Source organism: Atractosteus spatula, chromosome 12 (assembly GCF_055471065.1).
Source record: "Atractosteus spatula isolate fAtrSpa1 chromosome 12, fAtrSpa1.hap1, whole genome shotgun sequence".
NCBI classification, from domain to species: Eukaryota; Metazoa; Chordata; class Actinopteri; order Semionotiformes; family Lepisosteidae; genus Atractosteus; species Atractosteus spatula.
In genome coordinates this window covers 2713053-2730323 of record NC_142717.1, presented here as the reverse complement: position 1 = coordinate 2730323, position 17271 = coordinate 2713053, and the positions used below count along the sequence as shown (strand labels likewise).

The 17271-nt window shown below is 43.6% G+C and overlaps 1 protein-coding gene across 2 annotated transcripts in view; it reads left to right on the top strand.

The window, feature by feature from the left end:
* tgfbr2b (transforming growth factor beta receptor 2b) overlaps positions 1 to 16500 on the top strand; it is a 34987-nt gene extending 18487 nt beyond the window's left edge. For both annotated transcript variants that reach the window (XM_088928739.1, XM_088928740.1), the window contains exons 5-7: positions 1182 to 1323; positions 14957 to 15084; positions 15385 to 16500. In XM_088928739.1, coding sequence (XP_088784865.1) covers positions 1182 to 1323; positions 14957 to 15084; positions 15385 to 15564 — 450 coding nt within the window. In that variant the 3' untranslated portion in view covers positions 15565 to 16500. The remainder of the gene's footprint in view (positions 1 to 1181; positions 1324 to 14956; positions 15085 to 15384) is intronic.
* The last annotated feature ends 771 nt before the right edge of the window (positions 16501 to 17271 follow it).

Genomic DNA, 17271 nt, shown 5'->3' with positions numbered 1-17271 from the left:
TTTAACACAGCATAGTTGTTTTTGTTTTTAAGTTCCGTACGAGCCTCTGCCCACACCAGGACAGGGCAGGCTGAAAATGAATGGGCGGAGGGCCTCCGTTCTGATAAGTCAAGTACAAGAGATTTGACATGGAAACAACTTGCCTTTGTTTTTAAAAGAATCTGGAAGACGCTGGAGGATCTAGCTATCACCAGAGAGGGATTACAAGAGCATGAGAAAGCTTACAAACAACAGGAGCGCGTTTGGAACATCTGGCTCGTTTTGAGAGTAGCTAATTGATCCCAGGATCTGAGGCAGCTGTCCCTTTAAAGAAATCCAGGGCTCGGGCTTCAGCAACATGGCTGGAAAGCTTGGTCTGTACTTCCACAACCCTAAGGTTCACCTCATCGCACATCGACCACGTGAACCTGAAGTCTTAGTATCTATTCTGCGTTCTTAGTGGCTAGGCTAGGCGTTTCAGTCCTGCTTCTGTCCACAGAAACAGCCCTCCTAACACACCGAAGCTCGCCAGCTCATGTGATGGTAAAAAAAAAGCACCTTTTGTTTTTGAGTTGACTCGGCAGTGATTTCCCTGGGTCTGATGTAAGCGGCATCCGGCATCATGCACCGGCCTCAGAATCCCACAGCTCTGCCCACACAGCTCTGTAACTTCCGCAAATAAAAACCTTTGAGGAGCTCATTAGGTGTAGTGGTAATATTTTCTCAAACAAGAAAAATGAACCTGCTGTGGTGACATTGAATAGTACTATCCTTAGAATACATACCTAAATCAACACGTACAGTAAATGGAGTCAACCAAGTTCCAGCCCTGAGGATATCGCCACAAAAACCTGTTTCTTCATCGATCAGCTGAAAGATATCTACCAAAGACAAATCAGCTTTCACATGTACAAGTAACTACTGTGTCTGTTTGATGCTCAGACTATGCATTTTAAATTTGCACACATTCAAATGTTGCTTTGAAACACTTTCCTTCAGAATAGATCTGTTTTATGTATTAAATGGAGAGATACAGTACAGTAAAATACTGCTTCCAGCTTTTCCAAAAGCACCTTGATTGCCAGGTATGATCTGAGCCCAAACAGAATCAACTGTTCATGTTTCAATTCGATTTGGAGATGAGCAAAACCTGCACTTAAAAACAATGTTTTAAATAAGGTATCGTTGTGTTCATTCAACAGGTGGGCACAGCCAGATATATGGCCCCAGAAGTGCTGGAGTCCAGGATAAATTTAGAAAACATAGAGTCTTTTAAACAGACAGACGTCTACTCAATGGCTCTTGTCCTGTGGGAGATGACCTCTCGCTGCAATGCCATCGGAGGTAAGGCCTGAATGGATATTTCTGCAGAATATTAACGGAACTGCAATACTGTCCGATTTGATGTTTTAATGATCCAGACTACACATCATTTTTACTCTGGGTGGCACGGTGGTTAGCTTTGCTGCCTCACTGTGCTGGGGCCCTGGGTTGAATTTGGGACCTCGGTGGTTTTTTGTGTGAACTTGGTGTGTTCTCCCTGTGTTTGCGTGCTCCTGTTTGCGCCCACAGTCTCAAAGACAGACTGGTAGCTGAGTTGGCTTCTGGGAGAAGTGGTCCTGGTGTGAGTGTGTGTATCTGTGTCTGTGTGTGTCTTGCGATGGGATGGCGTCCCATCCAGAGTGGACCCTGCTTTGCTTTAGTGCTTTTATCACACTTTGCTTTTCACTACATTGAAACAAAAGTTTGAACTTAAAGATCTGCTATTCAGGAAGAATTAAATATATAATATTATTCTTAAAATTTAAAACCTGCTTTTATTTATGATTTGCCCTAACTGCATTGTATTTTAGCTTCTGTAGCATTTTCTGTCACTTGCAGTAAATATGTACTGCTTTTTTTTTTCAAATAAATATTAGTGCAGATCGGTTCCTCCCACACAACCAATTTCTCTTGCCCAGTGAGCGCATTGTTATATTTTTGTTTTGTTTTCTTATTATACAGGGCCTTTTACTCCTGAAGCCTTCTCTATTATGCTAAATTTGCTGCACTTTAAAATGGAAAATTTTGTTAAAAGCAAAAATCAAAACGAGAGCAATTTGTCAGTGCTGTCATTCTTGCCAAGCAAAACATCGTATAACACAAAATAATGTAAATGATTGTGTTTATTGCATTGTTATGATTTTTAGGATATCACAAGGTTTAAATTGGTCAGACATTTAAGTGATTAAGGAGCATAAACTCATTTTATTTTCTGTTGTTCCTCTTTTTGTGGCTTTGTTTGCGGAGTACTTGGCATCAGTATTGTGAACGAGCAGTACAGTATATGAAGTCTTCAGAACGTCATTGTTAATGACAGCAGTTGGCTGGAGAATTGTCGACCTCATGATTGAGCTTTATGGTTATACAGTTCCAGGACGCGCTCAGATAGTTGCTGGTGAAACAAAGCCATGTTTGGTCGGCCACACGTGACATTTTAAAAAATAGATTCTTTTGGACTGTTGAGTATCCTAAAACCTTAAGGCAGTTAATTGTGAAATGTTCTCATGCACAAAATATAGAAAAGGTCTGTGAGCAGAAGTACGAGGTTCTGGACAATGTGGCTGTCCTGGGAGCACTTTCTTGCACTGTAATTTAGTGCACACACAAATTAGGATCATACTGTCGGTACCTGGAGCCCATGGGCAGCAATAGTAATTTAATGTGTTACACAGTACGTAGTTATCCAGTTGAGCCAGTGATGCACTGCCGGAGGATTATTTGAAGTTTGATGTCCTCATTAAGTTATATATTTTATTAGGTATTTTCTGGCCAAATATTAGGGTCAAAATGGATTTGAATACACCTCTCAGGCGTGTAAGCTTACACTGCCATTGTGAAAAAAACAAAAAGCACTTGGGTGTTCAGAGTTCTCTGGCCCATGATGTGGCAAGTAGTGTAGAGTTAAAGTCATTTTAAACATGCCAGCTATTCAGAGGTGTCGAGCAGGGGCAGGTGTTGAGAATTTGGCTGAAAAAGCAGTGGAATCCAATTTTCCAGATATCACTTTTTATATCTGTGATGTTGATGGGGGAAAAACTGAAGTAATTTGCCCGTTTCTCACAAAAATCTGTACGGAATTTAACATAATGTTACCCTATCTTACTAAAAGTAAAGAGTCTGCAAGCAAATATGCAGTCTTTTACAACAATTGAAAAAAAAAATCTAGAAAAATTGTCAGTTTATATTAATTTTACAGACATTTCAATGTATACATATCCAGTATTATGATTCATAGGAGAAATGTCCAAAATTGAACCAAACCTTCTACTTCTTACATATTCTGATATAAAGTACTGATTTTTAGGTTGCAAATTCGTAAAGATTTAACAGACTATTATAATTCTCACCCAACAAAAGCAATTCCGTCTCAGGCTTCCTAAGGAAGAGGTCAAATGTTTTGTAGGGGAGCTTTGTCACAATGTGCAGTTTTAATATGTTAAGAAATAGCCACCAGAAATCAGTTTGGAAATGTCTCGTTTTGATAACTGTGCATCTTGTGGTCCTGTGGCAGAGAGAGTAGATTCTTCTCAGAAAATACCTTGAAGTCTCATCTTCAGAGACACATAACTTCTGTAGTAGTAAATCACTATTGTCCAAAGTAATGAATTTCAGTTATGGTGCGTACGTACATTGGCCCAGCACGAGAGAGCTGGGGTATAACTGGTTTACAGCATGAAAGAGGTAACTGTTCAGACAAGAATTGGTGCACAGCTGGAATAATTTATACAGTACATTTCAGTTTAGTCTAGTCTCAGGAACTTGGCCTTCCTGATGAAGTACATGCATCACTTTGAAAACTCCACATGCATTTACAGGAATTGCCGTTTTCTGGAAGTTAAAAGTCACATATAGTTAAGTAACCTATGTTTTATCTTGATTTTTTTACAGTTTCTTTCTGTACATTGTGTAAAACGTTCCTACAACAGGTATAGGCCTGGAGTTACTATGGATTGCACATGAGGGTTTAATTTAATCCTCTGTGATTTTGTTTTTCCTCTATCAAAGCTGAAATAGGAAAGAAAGAATGTGCAATATGTTAAATGCTAATGACTATGTGCAATTGTTTCTACTTAGACGTCGTTGCTTAAATTCATCTTTAGCATAATGTGCTGCAGATTATGTTTTTCCAAAGTCCTTAGAAACAGACCAAGACTTTGTTACAGAAACTATTTTACAGTATAAAAGACATGAATACACTCACTGTCCAAAATATTAGAAATATCGCTGGGCTAAATATTCCGGTCCAAATATTAGAATGCCAGTGCATTTCTAGTGTGGATATCTTAAGGAGCATAAGACACCATTATTCTTATCACATCCTTGGTCGGAAACAGTACTGCATGGCGAACTGGACCCTAAAGGTTTGGACTGTGCAAATTTCAGAACACATACCGCCATATCTTATTTAAGCTGTCCCACCATGTTAAGCAGTAGGTGCGTCTAATATTTTGGCCAGTGAGTGCTATTACTGTAATTGGTTTCGTAGGCATAAGATGATACCATTGCATGCCCTTTAAAACTCTTGGAAGCTCACAACTCAATTAATTTTAATCTCTTTCCAACACTGGTCCCAGAGTCAGGACTGCTTAAAAATGAGCTTTCCTCCTTTTCACTACATTGGGTTGTGGTCTCTTCTCTTTCCATGCCACTGCTATTGCAGGTTCTGCCTCAAGGATGGGACTTAAGATCCTCCTCTCTCCTCTGCCTGGCTCACAAACACTTATGGTCAAAGAGATCTTACTGAGCTTTTACTCCATCCTATGGAGTAATTCGTTTTACTGTTATTACCGTGTCTTGCACTTTGTGAACAATCTACAACGTGATCGTAAATCAGGCACTTTTCAACTACAGCTCGGCTCATTGCATTGAGCAGAAATTATGCTCTTATGCTTGACTTCTCTGTCCTGTTTGCTGATTTCCTTGCTATTCGATGATTCTCATAGGGGGAATTTACTATATAGAGGGAATTTCAATAACATAGCACATATGGGAGCATACAATGTGATTTGGGGCTGCCTGTAGATTTTCTTGGTTCCTCCCTGCTTTCCACTAACTCCTCGTATGTATAAAACATTAAGCGCCAGACAGACCTGCAGCATTCTTAGTGTTCGGTTTTGGATGTCAGCGTTAAAAAAGGAAACATGCATCTCTGCGAGCCTCCTCTGTCGGGAAAATCCACAGAATTGAAGTCTGCCCATTACAGTTCAAATCGGACTTCAGAAGTCCGTATAAGAATGTGCTCTTTATCCAAAAGTGAAGTGTGGGTAGGAGCATCTAGTTTCGTAATTCACCTCCTATATAATTTGAGTGTCCGGAATTAGACTTGGTGGAGTTTGGAAGATCACTTAACTATGCTGACTGCCTGCCAGCACTGGAATTCTTTTTCTGGAACATTTTCAGCAGCTGTGCACCAGATGTCAGCTTTGGCGTAGGAGCTGTTTGTCACTCAGAGCTCTAACAATCTGTATGACGCCAATAACGTAGTGCAAAACAAGTGTAATTCCGTTGACAGCTTTCTCCAGGAAAATCAGAAGCATCTGTGTACGGAACCATAAGGTGGATTTTTTTCCTACCCTAGCCTTTAAAAAGGTCCTATTTTGGATGTTTCTCTGTTGCTGTGTTTTCATGGAGAATTGCTGAGGACTAGGGAGGCTTGGTTAGATTGCATGTTTCTGGGAAGGAGATGTGGTTCAACAGGGTTTCCTAAGTTTACTTCCAGACTTTAAGTGGAACTGTTTTTTTGGGCTTGGTATAACCCCCTGTAGTGTTTCATAGCCGTTCAGGGACGCCAAATATGTAATCATAGTGGCTCTCTGAAGGCACCAGTTCTGTAGGGTTTGGGCATTTACTGAGACAATTTTCAATTGTAGCAGTAAATCACAAAGTTGATTCTTTTGATGGCTTTAGAATCCAACCACGCGACATAACTCAAACAACGCGCACACACAGGTACTAATACACGAGGATAAATTTATTAATACATAGAATATGCCTTAAACCTAACAGATCTTATCGAGAGGGTTATCAGAATACAAAAGATATATATTCAATCAGTTACGAAGTGTTACACATCAAGAGGACATACGTTCAGTATATCATTCATTAAGACCGTTTCGTAAATGAACTTGGTTATAACTTCTACATTAGATACTCAAAACAAGTACATAACTCTTAGGAATTAAATTGATATCAACTGGTTGGGATAACAATTGAATTATCGAGCTGTAATGCATTGAAGTTGAATACTCATCCAATTTCTGGGGATTCAGATCTCCTGCAGGCACAAACAATCAGCTGCAGGCTTGTTGCTGTCCAATCCGCGCTCTCTGGCTCCGTGCCAGGCTGTGCTGTGCGGCTTGCGACGGTGCGCTGCTGATGCTCACTGACCGGCTAGTTAGTGTTGGCTTTAACTAGCAAAGTTTGTGCACAGGAGAAAAGATGACTGTGGATCCCAGCAAGTCAGGAAGAGGACTGGTTCGTTCCTGATGAAGAGCTAGTTCTGAATAGTGATTCAGCTGTCCACAGTTCTGACCTGTCCACGAGGCCTGCTGCTGGTTACTCTCTGGCAACCTCCACTCTAGACTCTTAGAACAAAGGAAAGTTCTGGCACTCGGACACACTGGCCGTTCCGTGGTTGTCCGGGCTGAGTCTCGGGATGGTCAGGAGGCGCGCTGCGAGAATGTCCTGCCCTTGGGAGCCTTCTGCTCCTGGGCCGTCCTGCCCTGGAATTCTCCTTTGAATTCCCTTTAGAACAGTCCACAGAATCCTCTCCAGAATCTTACTGAATCTCCCGAATCTGAATCTTGTTGAATCTGAATCTTGTTGAATCTCGAGTCTCCAGGCCTGTGTTGCCTGTTTTTACCTGGAGGAACTTCAGCTCGTTGATTGGCTGAAAGTTCCATGGGCATCAGAGTCCCACGTGGGTTACTCGGCCCTACCAGTCCCTGATTGGTTGACCACGGTGAGATATGAGTCACTTACTCCTGACACTTAGGAATGCAGTCCAGATGTCCAACTGGCACTCCCTAGACAGATAGGCGCCAATGGATGACCATTGATCATGATAGCCAGGCTTAGCTAAGTGCATCCCCCTTTGGGAGCTGTCCTAGGAAACCTTAAATCATCTTGCATGAATGGTCTCTCTGTGGCTGCTCCACAGAGATGAACAGAGAAATGGGGCCTCATTTGGGAAGCTCAGAAACACTTAATTCTGCCTTATTATTAAGCCTCGCCGCTACATATCCCCCCTTTTTGAAGGTCACGAGGTCCTGAGGCGTTGTTGCCTTCAAAACAAAAACAGAGTTAAGTGATGTCCCTTGCCATTAGAACATTAATCTTAAATGTCCACATTACTCCTCGAGAATTCATACCAGAACCAGCATTGGATACAAACAGGATGAATAACATCTGGAGTATGTATAAACACGGTAGGAGACATTATCTAAGTCTAGGAATTACACATCAGGAAGTTCACTGTCAATATCCGATACCTCTGTGGTAGATATTTGGGGAGAAGTCACTTCCTTTCTTTTGACATGCTACCTTTGACTCATTCATGCTACCCGGAGTACATCTTGATGTGAGAGTACATCATTCAGAGTACACTGTCAGTCATGATCCAGCTACCTGGCAGTAGTGTTACAATAACAACAGTTCCTGTTCCCAGCCCCCCGATAAACCACAACACCTGTGTTGGGTATCTGCTAGGGTGGTTTGGAGGTTTGTTCCATTAAAGCAAACTAAACTACCTGTACCTCTTCAGGGCTTACTGTTTCTTGGATTTCTATCCAATTCCTTAGTGTGGCATCTGAAGGCATCCATGACCTCAAGTTTGGTCTTATGTTGTCTGGTTCTAGACCGTACAGTGTTAAGTTACCATGCTGTACTATGGCCTCCTCAGGAACTTAAAGGAACTGTTTTATTAGGTAGCTGCATCATGCCTGTCACAAGTCACAGTGTCAGTTAAACGTGGTGTGCTGACCAGCCATTTACTTCCCACCTGCTCTTCATGGGGTTCATTAACCTTCCTCTGCTCGTTAGTAGCTTTACACCCTTCATTGGTGAATCGTTTAGACACAGCCAATGGATAGCTTTGGTAGCCATACCCATCTCAAGATTTGGAACCGAATTCAATCTTGGTTTGCCTTCTGGGTGAGCTATGAACGATGGGGTTAATGTCACACACTCCTCTACTGAGAAGAGTGGAATCAAGTGGGTTGGGAATTGTGCCGTGGTTAGACTGGCTACAGTGGCACTAAGCTCCCTTAACAGGTCTTGTGTCAACATTCTGGCCTGTTGCACACAAGCATAAACCCACTGTATAACACCAACAATCATGTCCACTGGTTGGGGAATAAGGTTTAACCCTGTTGCATAGGAAATTGCCTGTAGGGTTTTCCCTAAGCTTTCCAACTTTTGCTGCTGTCGATACAGTCTGTCACTACCCTCTGGTATCTCTGACACCTGCCTTCTTGGGGCAGTCAGGGTGAGAGTGCCAGTAGCACACAAACCTACCAGAAAAAGCAAACGTGCAACAGTGGCGGCAGCAATCAGTCCTCCCAAAAGTCTTTTCGGGTGGCTGATCCCAGTCATCTCCTTCTGAGTGACTGTCGCCTTTCTAAGCTGGCGCAGCGTGTACATGGTGTCTTTCTCAGTATGCCATGTGGCATCTTGGGCACCAACATCCTGGAAATCTGGGGAGATCTGACGCAGCTGCTGATGCTGCTCCTCCTTTTCCAGGGCATCTGCTTTTTCGATTTGTTCATGCCTGTGCTCTAGGAACCCTGCAGGGGGCGGTGCAGGGACCATGCCTGACCCTCGGCTGACCCTCGGCTGAGTGGTCATCTGGAGCACCTGAGTGATCTGGGATTGTTACCCCATTCTCACTGTTCAGGTCCACCCTGCACACTTCCTGATTGAGGAATCCCTCTATCGGCATGTTTACAATCGTTCGCTGGGGGTAGGTGTAGGACACCTGCTCGCTCCCCCCTTCCCTCGCTAGGGGTTCAGGGAGCTGCCCCAGCACTGGGATAGCTAGTTCATTGTCTTTGAACTTACTATCACCCACCAGGCCCATGTCAGTGCAGGCGGGGATTCTGACACCCCTCTTTGCGATGTCCTGCACTGGCAGGCGGGTGACTTGACCATCCAGCTCCAGTCTGGGTGAACCACTGTTGGTCAGACTCAGACTGACAGACTGAGCTGGTGGCTGTAAGAAAACCGGCTCGGCTTTCATTCCCTGTCCCTTCTGGGGGACTGGGTGTGTTGGCAACCCTGCTGTCGAGGCAGGAACAATCAGGTCAGTCTCACTCACTACCTGGTAGTTGTGAGAAATAATGTTACCTGACTGCAGGTTCCCTGGGTCACAGCAGAGGGAATCGGCATCTGGGATCAGGTGTGTCCACAGCGCAGTAGTCTCAGCGTCCAGCTGGACCTCCTGTCTAACCTGTGAATGTTGCACCAGGGGCACCTGGCGGTGGCCCTGTGACAGCTGCTCAAGCAGATCCTCACTAATAGAGGACCTCTCAGGGCTAAGGGCGAGGGCTACATCACCAACCTGCTCTCCTGCCATCTGGATCCCTTCCACCACTGCAGGGTGGTGGTCCTGACCCCTCTTGGGTGCCAGGGTGCACAGGGAAAGCTCCTTTTCATCGCCAGGTGGGGAGATCTGCTCCTCTTTAGGGATGTAAAAGGTGTGTGCTTTACCTGGTGGATCAGGCGGCTGCTCGGAGCACCGCTCCTGTGGCATGGAGGCTGTTGGGACCTTGGCCAGGGCACGACTTCCCTGTATATCCGGGGAACAAGAAAATATTTTTATTTCTTGTCCAGAGGGAACAGAAGGAATCTCCGCATAGGCTTCTGTGTTCGGTGGGCACTGTGTAAGCACAGTCTGCCTCTTGGCCCCCCTTTCCTTCTGTACAGAAGGCTTAGGAGCCTTGACCTGTTTCCACACTTTGCCTTTCTGGTGATCCACCAAAGGTTCCACTCTGAGTCGCATACCCTTTTCTTTTTCTACCCGTTTGAGCTTGCCGTGTGACATCAAACACCTTTCAACCTCAGTGTCAATCAGTGTCTCACTGGGTAAGACATCTCCCATGGCAGCCTTGAGGTAAAAGCTTCGTGCTTTTCCTCTGTGTTTTACTGCCTGCTCTGTGACTTCAGGGGTGGAGTCAGCACTCGCTTGGGAGTGGCTGACCTCATCCAGGCAGGAACCCTTCCGCTCAATCAGATAGACTGAGGGAGGGAGAGGGGGCGGGTCTCCGCCTCCTCCAGTGGAGAGTATCAGCTCATTCACGCTTCCGGCAGCCTTGTCCTAATAAAGCTTGTTCAAGCCTGGCCAGGCGGGCGGCTACTGAATCCTTTTGTTCAGCCTTTTCTAGCCCTTTCCCTTCCCCGGTGTTCTCATGGCACTTAGGACGCTGGGTGCGGTCCTGTGTGAGTGCTTTGGAACGGGGCTTAGCCAGCTCAGGAGCCTGTGCTCCTTCGAGCAGGGGGGAATTAACCCTGCTGGCTCTGACGGCGAACACAGTCGCTTTAGCAGCTTTTTGCTCAGAGCGACTTTGGACATCATACTCCCAGGCTTTCTGCGCGAATCTCTTAATATCAGTCATTTTCATGGTCTGTGCATCTGTATGCATTAAGATCATCTTTCTGACCGACGGGTGGAGATTCGCAATGAATAAACCCTTGAAATGTGTGTTCTCTTCGCAACCCTCATAATTTCGCCCTGCAAAATAAGTTCGTCTAAGTCTCTCGTAATATTCGCGAGGGGACTCTGCTCTCTCGTGCTTAATGTTAAGGGCGGCGGCTATCGCGGCAGTCGGGTCAATAAACGCACTGTATTCTTCGATAAGTGCTTGACATAGCTGCTCAAAGTCATTACAGACTTCTTTCATCTGCCTAGCCATCCACTCATGTACAGCTCTGCTGGTAGTTTTCCTGACCAGAAACACTTTCTCCTGTTCTGTGGCGTTTGGCAGGAACTGCAGGTTATACCTGAGGTCTTGAATATAACTCTCGATATTATTCTCTGACACTGCGGGGTCAAATCTCTCTATGTCCTTCGCTAGCTCTCTCAGAGAATGGAGATTTATCCTTCTAGCTTCTCCGCTGACGGAGATATGGAAGAGATCGTGGTCAGACTTGCCGCTGCTAGAGAGAGTGCTTAATAGCGACTCGAATTCAGACCTTTTAGCAACCATCGTTAAACTTAAAGAGTATTACTTTTAAGTACGAAGTCACAGTTTTACCACAGAAAACCACAAGATCAAGTATGCAATCAACCCGGTAGATTGCAAAAGATCACAAAACAATCAAGCACTGCTTAAAGAGCAAGGGGAACTTTTTTCCTTTCGGCTTTCAGCACACTGTATTGTCGTGTATGAAACCCGCGGCGTTTTATATTGAATTATTCCGCTTGGTTGATTCATTTCAGTCTTGCCACGCCCACCCAGGGACGCCATAAATGTAGTGTTTCATAGCCGTTCAGGGACGCCAAATATGTAATCATAGTGGCTCTCTGAAGGCACCAGTTCTGTAGGGTTTGGGCATTTACTGAGACAATTTTCAATTGTAGCAGTAAATCACAAAGTTGATTCTTTTGATGGCTTTAGAATCCAACCACGCGACATAACTCAAACAACGCGCACACACAGGTACTAATACACGAGGATAAATTTATTAATACATAGAATATGCCTTAAACCTAACAGATCTTATCGAGAGGGTTATCAGAATACAAAAGATATATATTCAATCAGTTACGAAGTGTTACACATCAAGAGGACATACGTTCAGTATATCATTCATTAAGACCGTTTCGTAAATGAACTTGGTTATAACTTCTACATTAGATACTCAAAACAAGTACATAACTCTTAGGAATTAAATTGATATCAACTGGTTGGGATAACAATTGAATTATCGAGCTGTAATGCATTGAAGTTGAATACTCATCCAATTTCTGGGGATTCAGATCTCCTGCAGGCACAAACAATCAGCTGCAGGCTTGTTGCTGTCCAATCCGCGCTCTCTGGCTCCGTGCCAGGCTGTGCTGTGCGGCTTGCGACGGTGCGCTGCTGATGCTCACTGACCGGCTAGTTAGTGTTGGCTTTAACTAGCAAAGTTTGTGCACAGGAGAAAAGATGACTGTGGATCCCAGCAAGTCAGGAAGAGGACTGGTTCGTTCCTGATGAAGAGCTAGTTCTGAATAGTGATTCAGCTGTCCACAGTTCTGACCTGTCCACGAGGCCTGCTGCTGGTTACTCTCTGGCAACCTCCACTCTAGACTCTTAGAACAAAGGAAAGTTCTGGCACTCGGACACACTGGCCGTTCCGTGGTTGTCCGGGCTGAGTCTCGGGATGGTCAGGAGGCGCGCTGCGAGAATGTCCTGCCCTTGGGAGCCTTCTGCTCCTGGGCCGTCCTGCCCTGGAATTCTCCTTTGAATTCCCTTTAGAACAGTCCACAGAATCCTCTCCAGAATCTTACTGAATCTCCCGAATCTGAATCTTGTTGAATCTGAATCTTGTTGAATCTCGAGTCTCCAGGCCTGTGTTGCCTGTTTTTACCTGGAGGAACTTCAGCTCGTTGATTGGCTGAAAGTTCCATGGGCATCAGAGTCCCACGTGGGTTACTCGGCCCTACCAGTCCCTGATTGGTTGACCACGGTGAGATATGAGTCACTTACTCCTGACACTTAGGAATGCAGTCCAGATGTCCAACTGGCACTCCCTAGACAGATAGGCGCCAATGGATGACCATTGATCATGATAGCCAGGCTTAGCTAAGTGCATCCCCCTTTGGGAGCTGTCCTAGGAAACCTTAAATCATCTTGCATGAATGGTCTCTCTGTGGCTGCTCCACAGAGATGAACAGAGAAATGGGGCCTCATTTGGGAAGCTCAGAAACACTTAATTCTGCCTTATTATTAAGCCTCGCCGCTACACCCCAAACCCCCAGCCCAACTAGAACACAAACTGGGACTTTTGGACTTTTTTTCCCCTTGTGTTAAAAAGATGTGGAAGCAGCACAGGAAGAGGCGTAAAGTAGTTGACTGCTGTTGTACCTTTTCCCTCAGATTGCTTCAGTAAAACACCCCGCCGTATAAATGTGAGTCACTTTGGGTAAAAGAAGGAGCCAAATAAACAGTCATAATGATTATGACAAAGATGGGGGTGTACATCAAGCATGTGCCAAAGGAGAAGGAAGAGATGTATTAGTAAAGGGCTTTAAGATTTTTGTTGTCAATCTACGTATTTAAACGTGGAAATCAAGGGAAAGTGACTGAAAATTACTTTTCAGGAGGGGTCTTTTGAGTGTAACTCTTGTTAAGAAGAGGAAAAGCTTGATGAAAAGGTGGTCCGGTATTATCATAGTGTTACAAATACAGGGTTACGAAAATAGAAATTCACCTCAAATAGACTGTGTGGGATAATCAATGATTAAAAAATATAACCCCCAAATTGTAAAGATATGCCAAAAATATACCTGAACAGTGGGTGTAATTAGAGGCACCTGAGTTTCTTTGATCTCTGGCACAGCTGTGGTTTAAAGAATAATAAATCATGCACACTGTGTTAAACACATATTAACCCAAACATTAACCCAAAAGGAATAGTGTGAGGAGTATGCTGCAGACAATCAAATTCAAATATCAATCATGTTACACAGTGGAATAGGGATGAAGTTGTTATTGTGGGAGATTTTAATTTACCTCACTTAGATTGTGGAAAACCAAAAAGGCCATTTCACTGAGACTGAAATGTAGAGAAAATGCTTGTGTTCATCCAGTGTTTGCAAACATATATGTTTTTAAACTGTGAAGAGTCCAAAACAAGGTTTTATGATTTCAGAAAAGAAGAGTATGAAGGAATGAGACAGAGTGTAAAATAGGATAGAATCAATAGTGAATAGCAACATTTTTAAGCTATTCTGCTTGAAGCATAAAACAGTTTCATCCCCAAATTAATTTTGTATCAACAACTACAAGACAGTAGCCCAAATGCCTAAATAAATCATGAAAAAATAATAATGCACAAGACAGCATTTAATAAAATGATTAAAATAGAACAGTTAAAGAAATTGAGTACACTGAATTGTTAGCAAAAATAAAATGCCACTGGTGCATATAGACTGGCATGTTTAAAGAATAGAAACTTAAGGTGGATCTGTTTTTTTTATTGTTTTAAACAGAGGAAATACAGTTGTCAAAAACAGGAAATGTCACATTGTGAAGCCAGCTGCTGTGCACAGTGTATGTCATGGCCCCTGTATCCTGTCCTCATTGATTTTGTACAGTAGTTCAAGTGGGCCATCACAATAGGCCCACAATTAGGCTTCACAATTCCCTGAGCTTATCAGTAAGATATACGGCCAGTCTTAGGAAGTCACAGATGCTGTGATTTTTTTACAGTGTCTAATTTCACCAGTTACAAACAGATTGCAGTTGTTTCTTTCCTTTTTGCTGTCAGTCCGCTTGGAAGGTGAGAACTGAAGTATAGGTGACACTCAGCTGGACTTGATTTGTTGAGTCTAACAGTGGAGGCAGTTAGTATTGATCAAGCCAGAATCAGCGTATTTATCCCCCTGTGAACTTTGTTCATGTTTTTTGGGTCTATCATGCTAGTATTGTATATTTCACCAGAACTGTATGACAGACAGTAGTGTGGTCCAAGTATAATCTACAACACTGGCAAGGAAGAAAAACATCCAAAGGAGATTGAGAGCACAAGAAAGCGTACCGTACACATCTCCACATGTGTCTTATTGACGACAGATTTGGATTAAGCCACTTCCTGAAACATCCCGGTGATCCCACCTGCCATGATGGTTCTCGCAGACGAACCTGCCCTGTTTCTGATCTTGCTGAGAACGAACCTGTCCACTTTCTGACGTGGCTGCGAATGAACCTCCCTTGTTTCTGATCTTGCTTTGCAGAGGTAAAGGAGTATGAGCCTCCGTTTGGCTCCAAGGTGCGGGAGCACCCCTGTGTGGAAAGCATGAAAGACAACGTCCTGCGTGACAGAGGCCGCCCAGAGATCCCCAGCAGCTGGCTGAACCACCAGGTGAGATTCTGAGCCCGGCAAAGATGGCAAACCGGGCCCCTGCATCAGCCAGGTCACAGTACTCCTTTGTTGCATTGTTATGGCAACAAAACGACATGCTTCATTACCAGGCCGAAAATGCGGATTGAAACATGAATGCAATGATCTTAATGATCATTGTTACTAATTATTTTTATTCCTATTAGTACTGATAATAGTATCGATTAGAAAAACATTTTTTTTTGCCTCTTCATGCATAGCCGTTCCAGTATGTACAGTGCGATGGGGCTCATGAGGGTGCTCCCTTCTCTTCCTGTGCAGGGCGTGCAGCTGGTGTGTGCCACCATTAATGAGTGCTGGGACCACGACCCAGAGGCTCGTCTGACCGCCCAGTGTGTCGCCGAGCGCTTCACCGAGATGGACCACATGGACAAACTGTCCGGGAGGAGCTGTTCCGAGGAGAAAATCCCAGAGGACTGTTCCGTGAGCGACGGGAAGTAGGAGCTCCGAACGGGTCGGCCTCGTCAGGGGGGCTGGTGGAAATTTAAGAGGGAATACAAAGGTCCAATGGAGCAGCTCAGCTTGGGACTTCAGACTTCATTTCTGGGGGAAAACCGGAATCTTCCTGTCCCGCTTCCTGGTTTTCTGAAGCTGTGGTGTGTAACCAGGGCAGCTGTGTCATTCTGTTGAGGTAATCGGGAAGGAAGGAACTTACAAAAATGGGAGATCTTCATTTATTTTTTGTAACCATCGGCGCTCTCCGAAAAGGAGCAGAACATTTGCAGGACTAAAGAAATAAGCTTTCATTATAACCTTTGACGTTTGCACTTTATAAATGCATATCCATACCAGATTATGTTTTATATTCATTATAAGAATATATGCTATGTATTAAGGGTTACCTTATCCACTTCAGGAACATCCAACACAAGCAGATAAGGTATGTCACTCTTCTGCTATTGATAACCTTGTCCTTTTCCAATAGGGCATTTTTATAGCATAATAATCGTGGTAATATAGGGAAGAATATATTTTTTTAAATGTGCTCTTTAGCGATGCCTGATCTGCTTAAAAGGAAGTCGTACCAGGAAGAAATTGTCTTTTTGATCGAAGAAGACTGTTTTTGGCTTGCTTGGTGAAGATCAGGCACATGCAAATAAGAACAACAGACATCCTGAAGAAAACAAACTGTGCAATCCGACACCAAAAAGGGAAAGGAGAAATCCTTCACAAAGTATTGTGAACTGAAATGCAAACTTGTTTAAGAGGATTAGCCATATCTGATAAATGTTTTCTAATTAACACCTGTATGTTACTCTGGGTATTATTGTGAAAAGAAGAAGATATATTGACTTTTCAGCTTTTCCATGCACTGTGTATGCAAGATCATGTTTTAACTGATAAAGTGATTAAAACATTTCAGTATTTACTCCAAAATCAAGCATTAGTCTATTGCTTTTTTTAGCTAATATGTTTTTGCTATTTTATTTTATATGGAGTTTATAGCAGAGTTATGGGAGAAGCTTAGATCCTTCCCTACGTATATATCTCTCACTTTGTGGATTTCCCTCTGCACATCTCTCTCACACCCCTTTCTACCACCCCATCCACACCCTTGTAGCAGCTCCCTGGCTCATTCCTCATGAAACTGAAGGGGGTTTCACTCGGCCTCATCCTTAAGGTCAGGGTGCCATTCTCGCAGTTCGGCTAGTTCTGCCACCCCTGACCTTTACCATATGGTTGTCTTGTTGGTTTGTCTCCAGCTTCTTAGAGCTTTTATGTGGAGAGGTGCCTGTTGTTAATCTCAAATCTACCTGCACATGATTTCAATATGTGTCTCCTGCTCCTGGTTCTCGTGTTCAGAGCAAGGAAGTAGTTAATTTATCATTTTGGTCATAAGGATTCTGGCTGCCCTTTTAGCCTTTTCCCTCTTTGCCTGGACAATCAGACGGATATAAAGAAGTCTGTATCCTTTTCCAAAAGTTGTCTCCCTCTTGTTAAGCACAATCATTTGATAAGTTGTGGTGTATGTTCGCATGCAAAAGAATTCTTTTATCAACCTGGGATCTAATTTCCCGTCTTTATGGTCAATCCTGGATATGGTTCAGAAACTTGTTTTCCCTTCTGTTGCTGTGATTCAGCTCCCATTTCCAATCCCCGTTCCTAAACACAATTTCCTTAATTCTGCTTCACCTACTGAAATTTGTT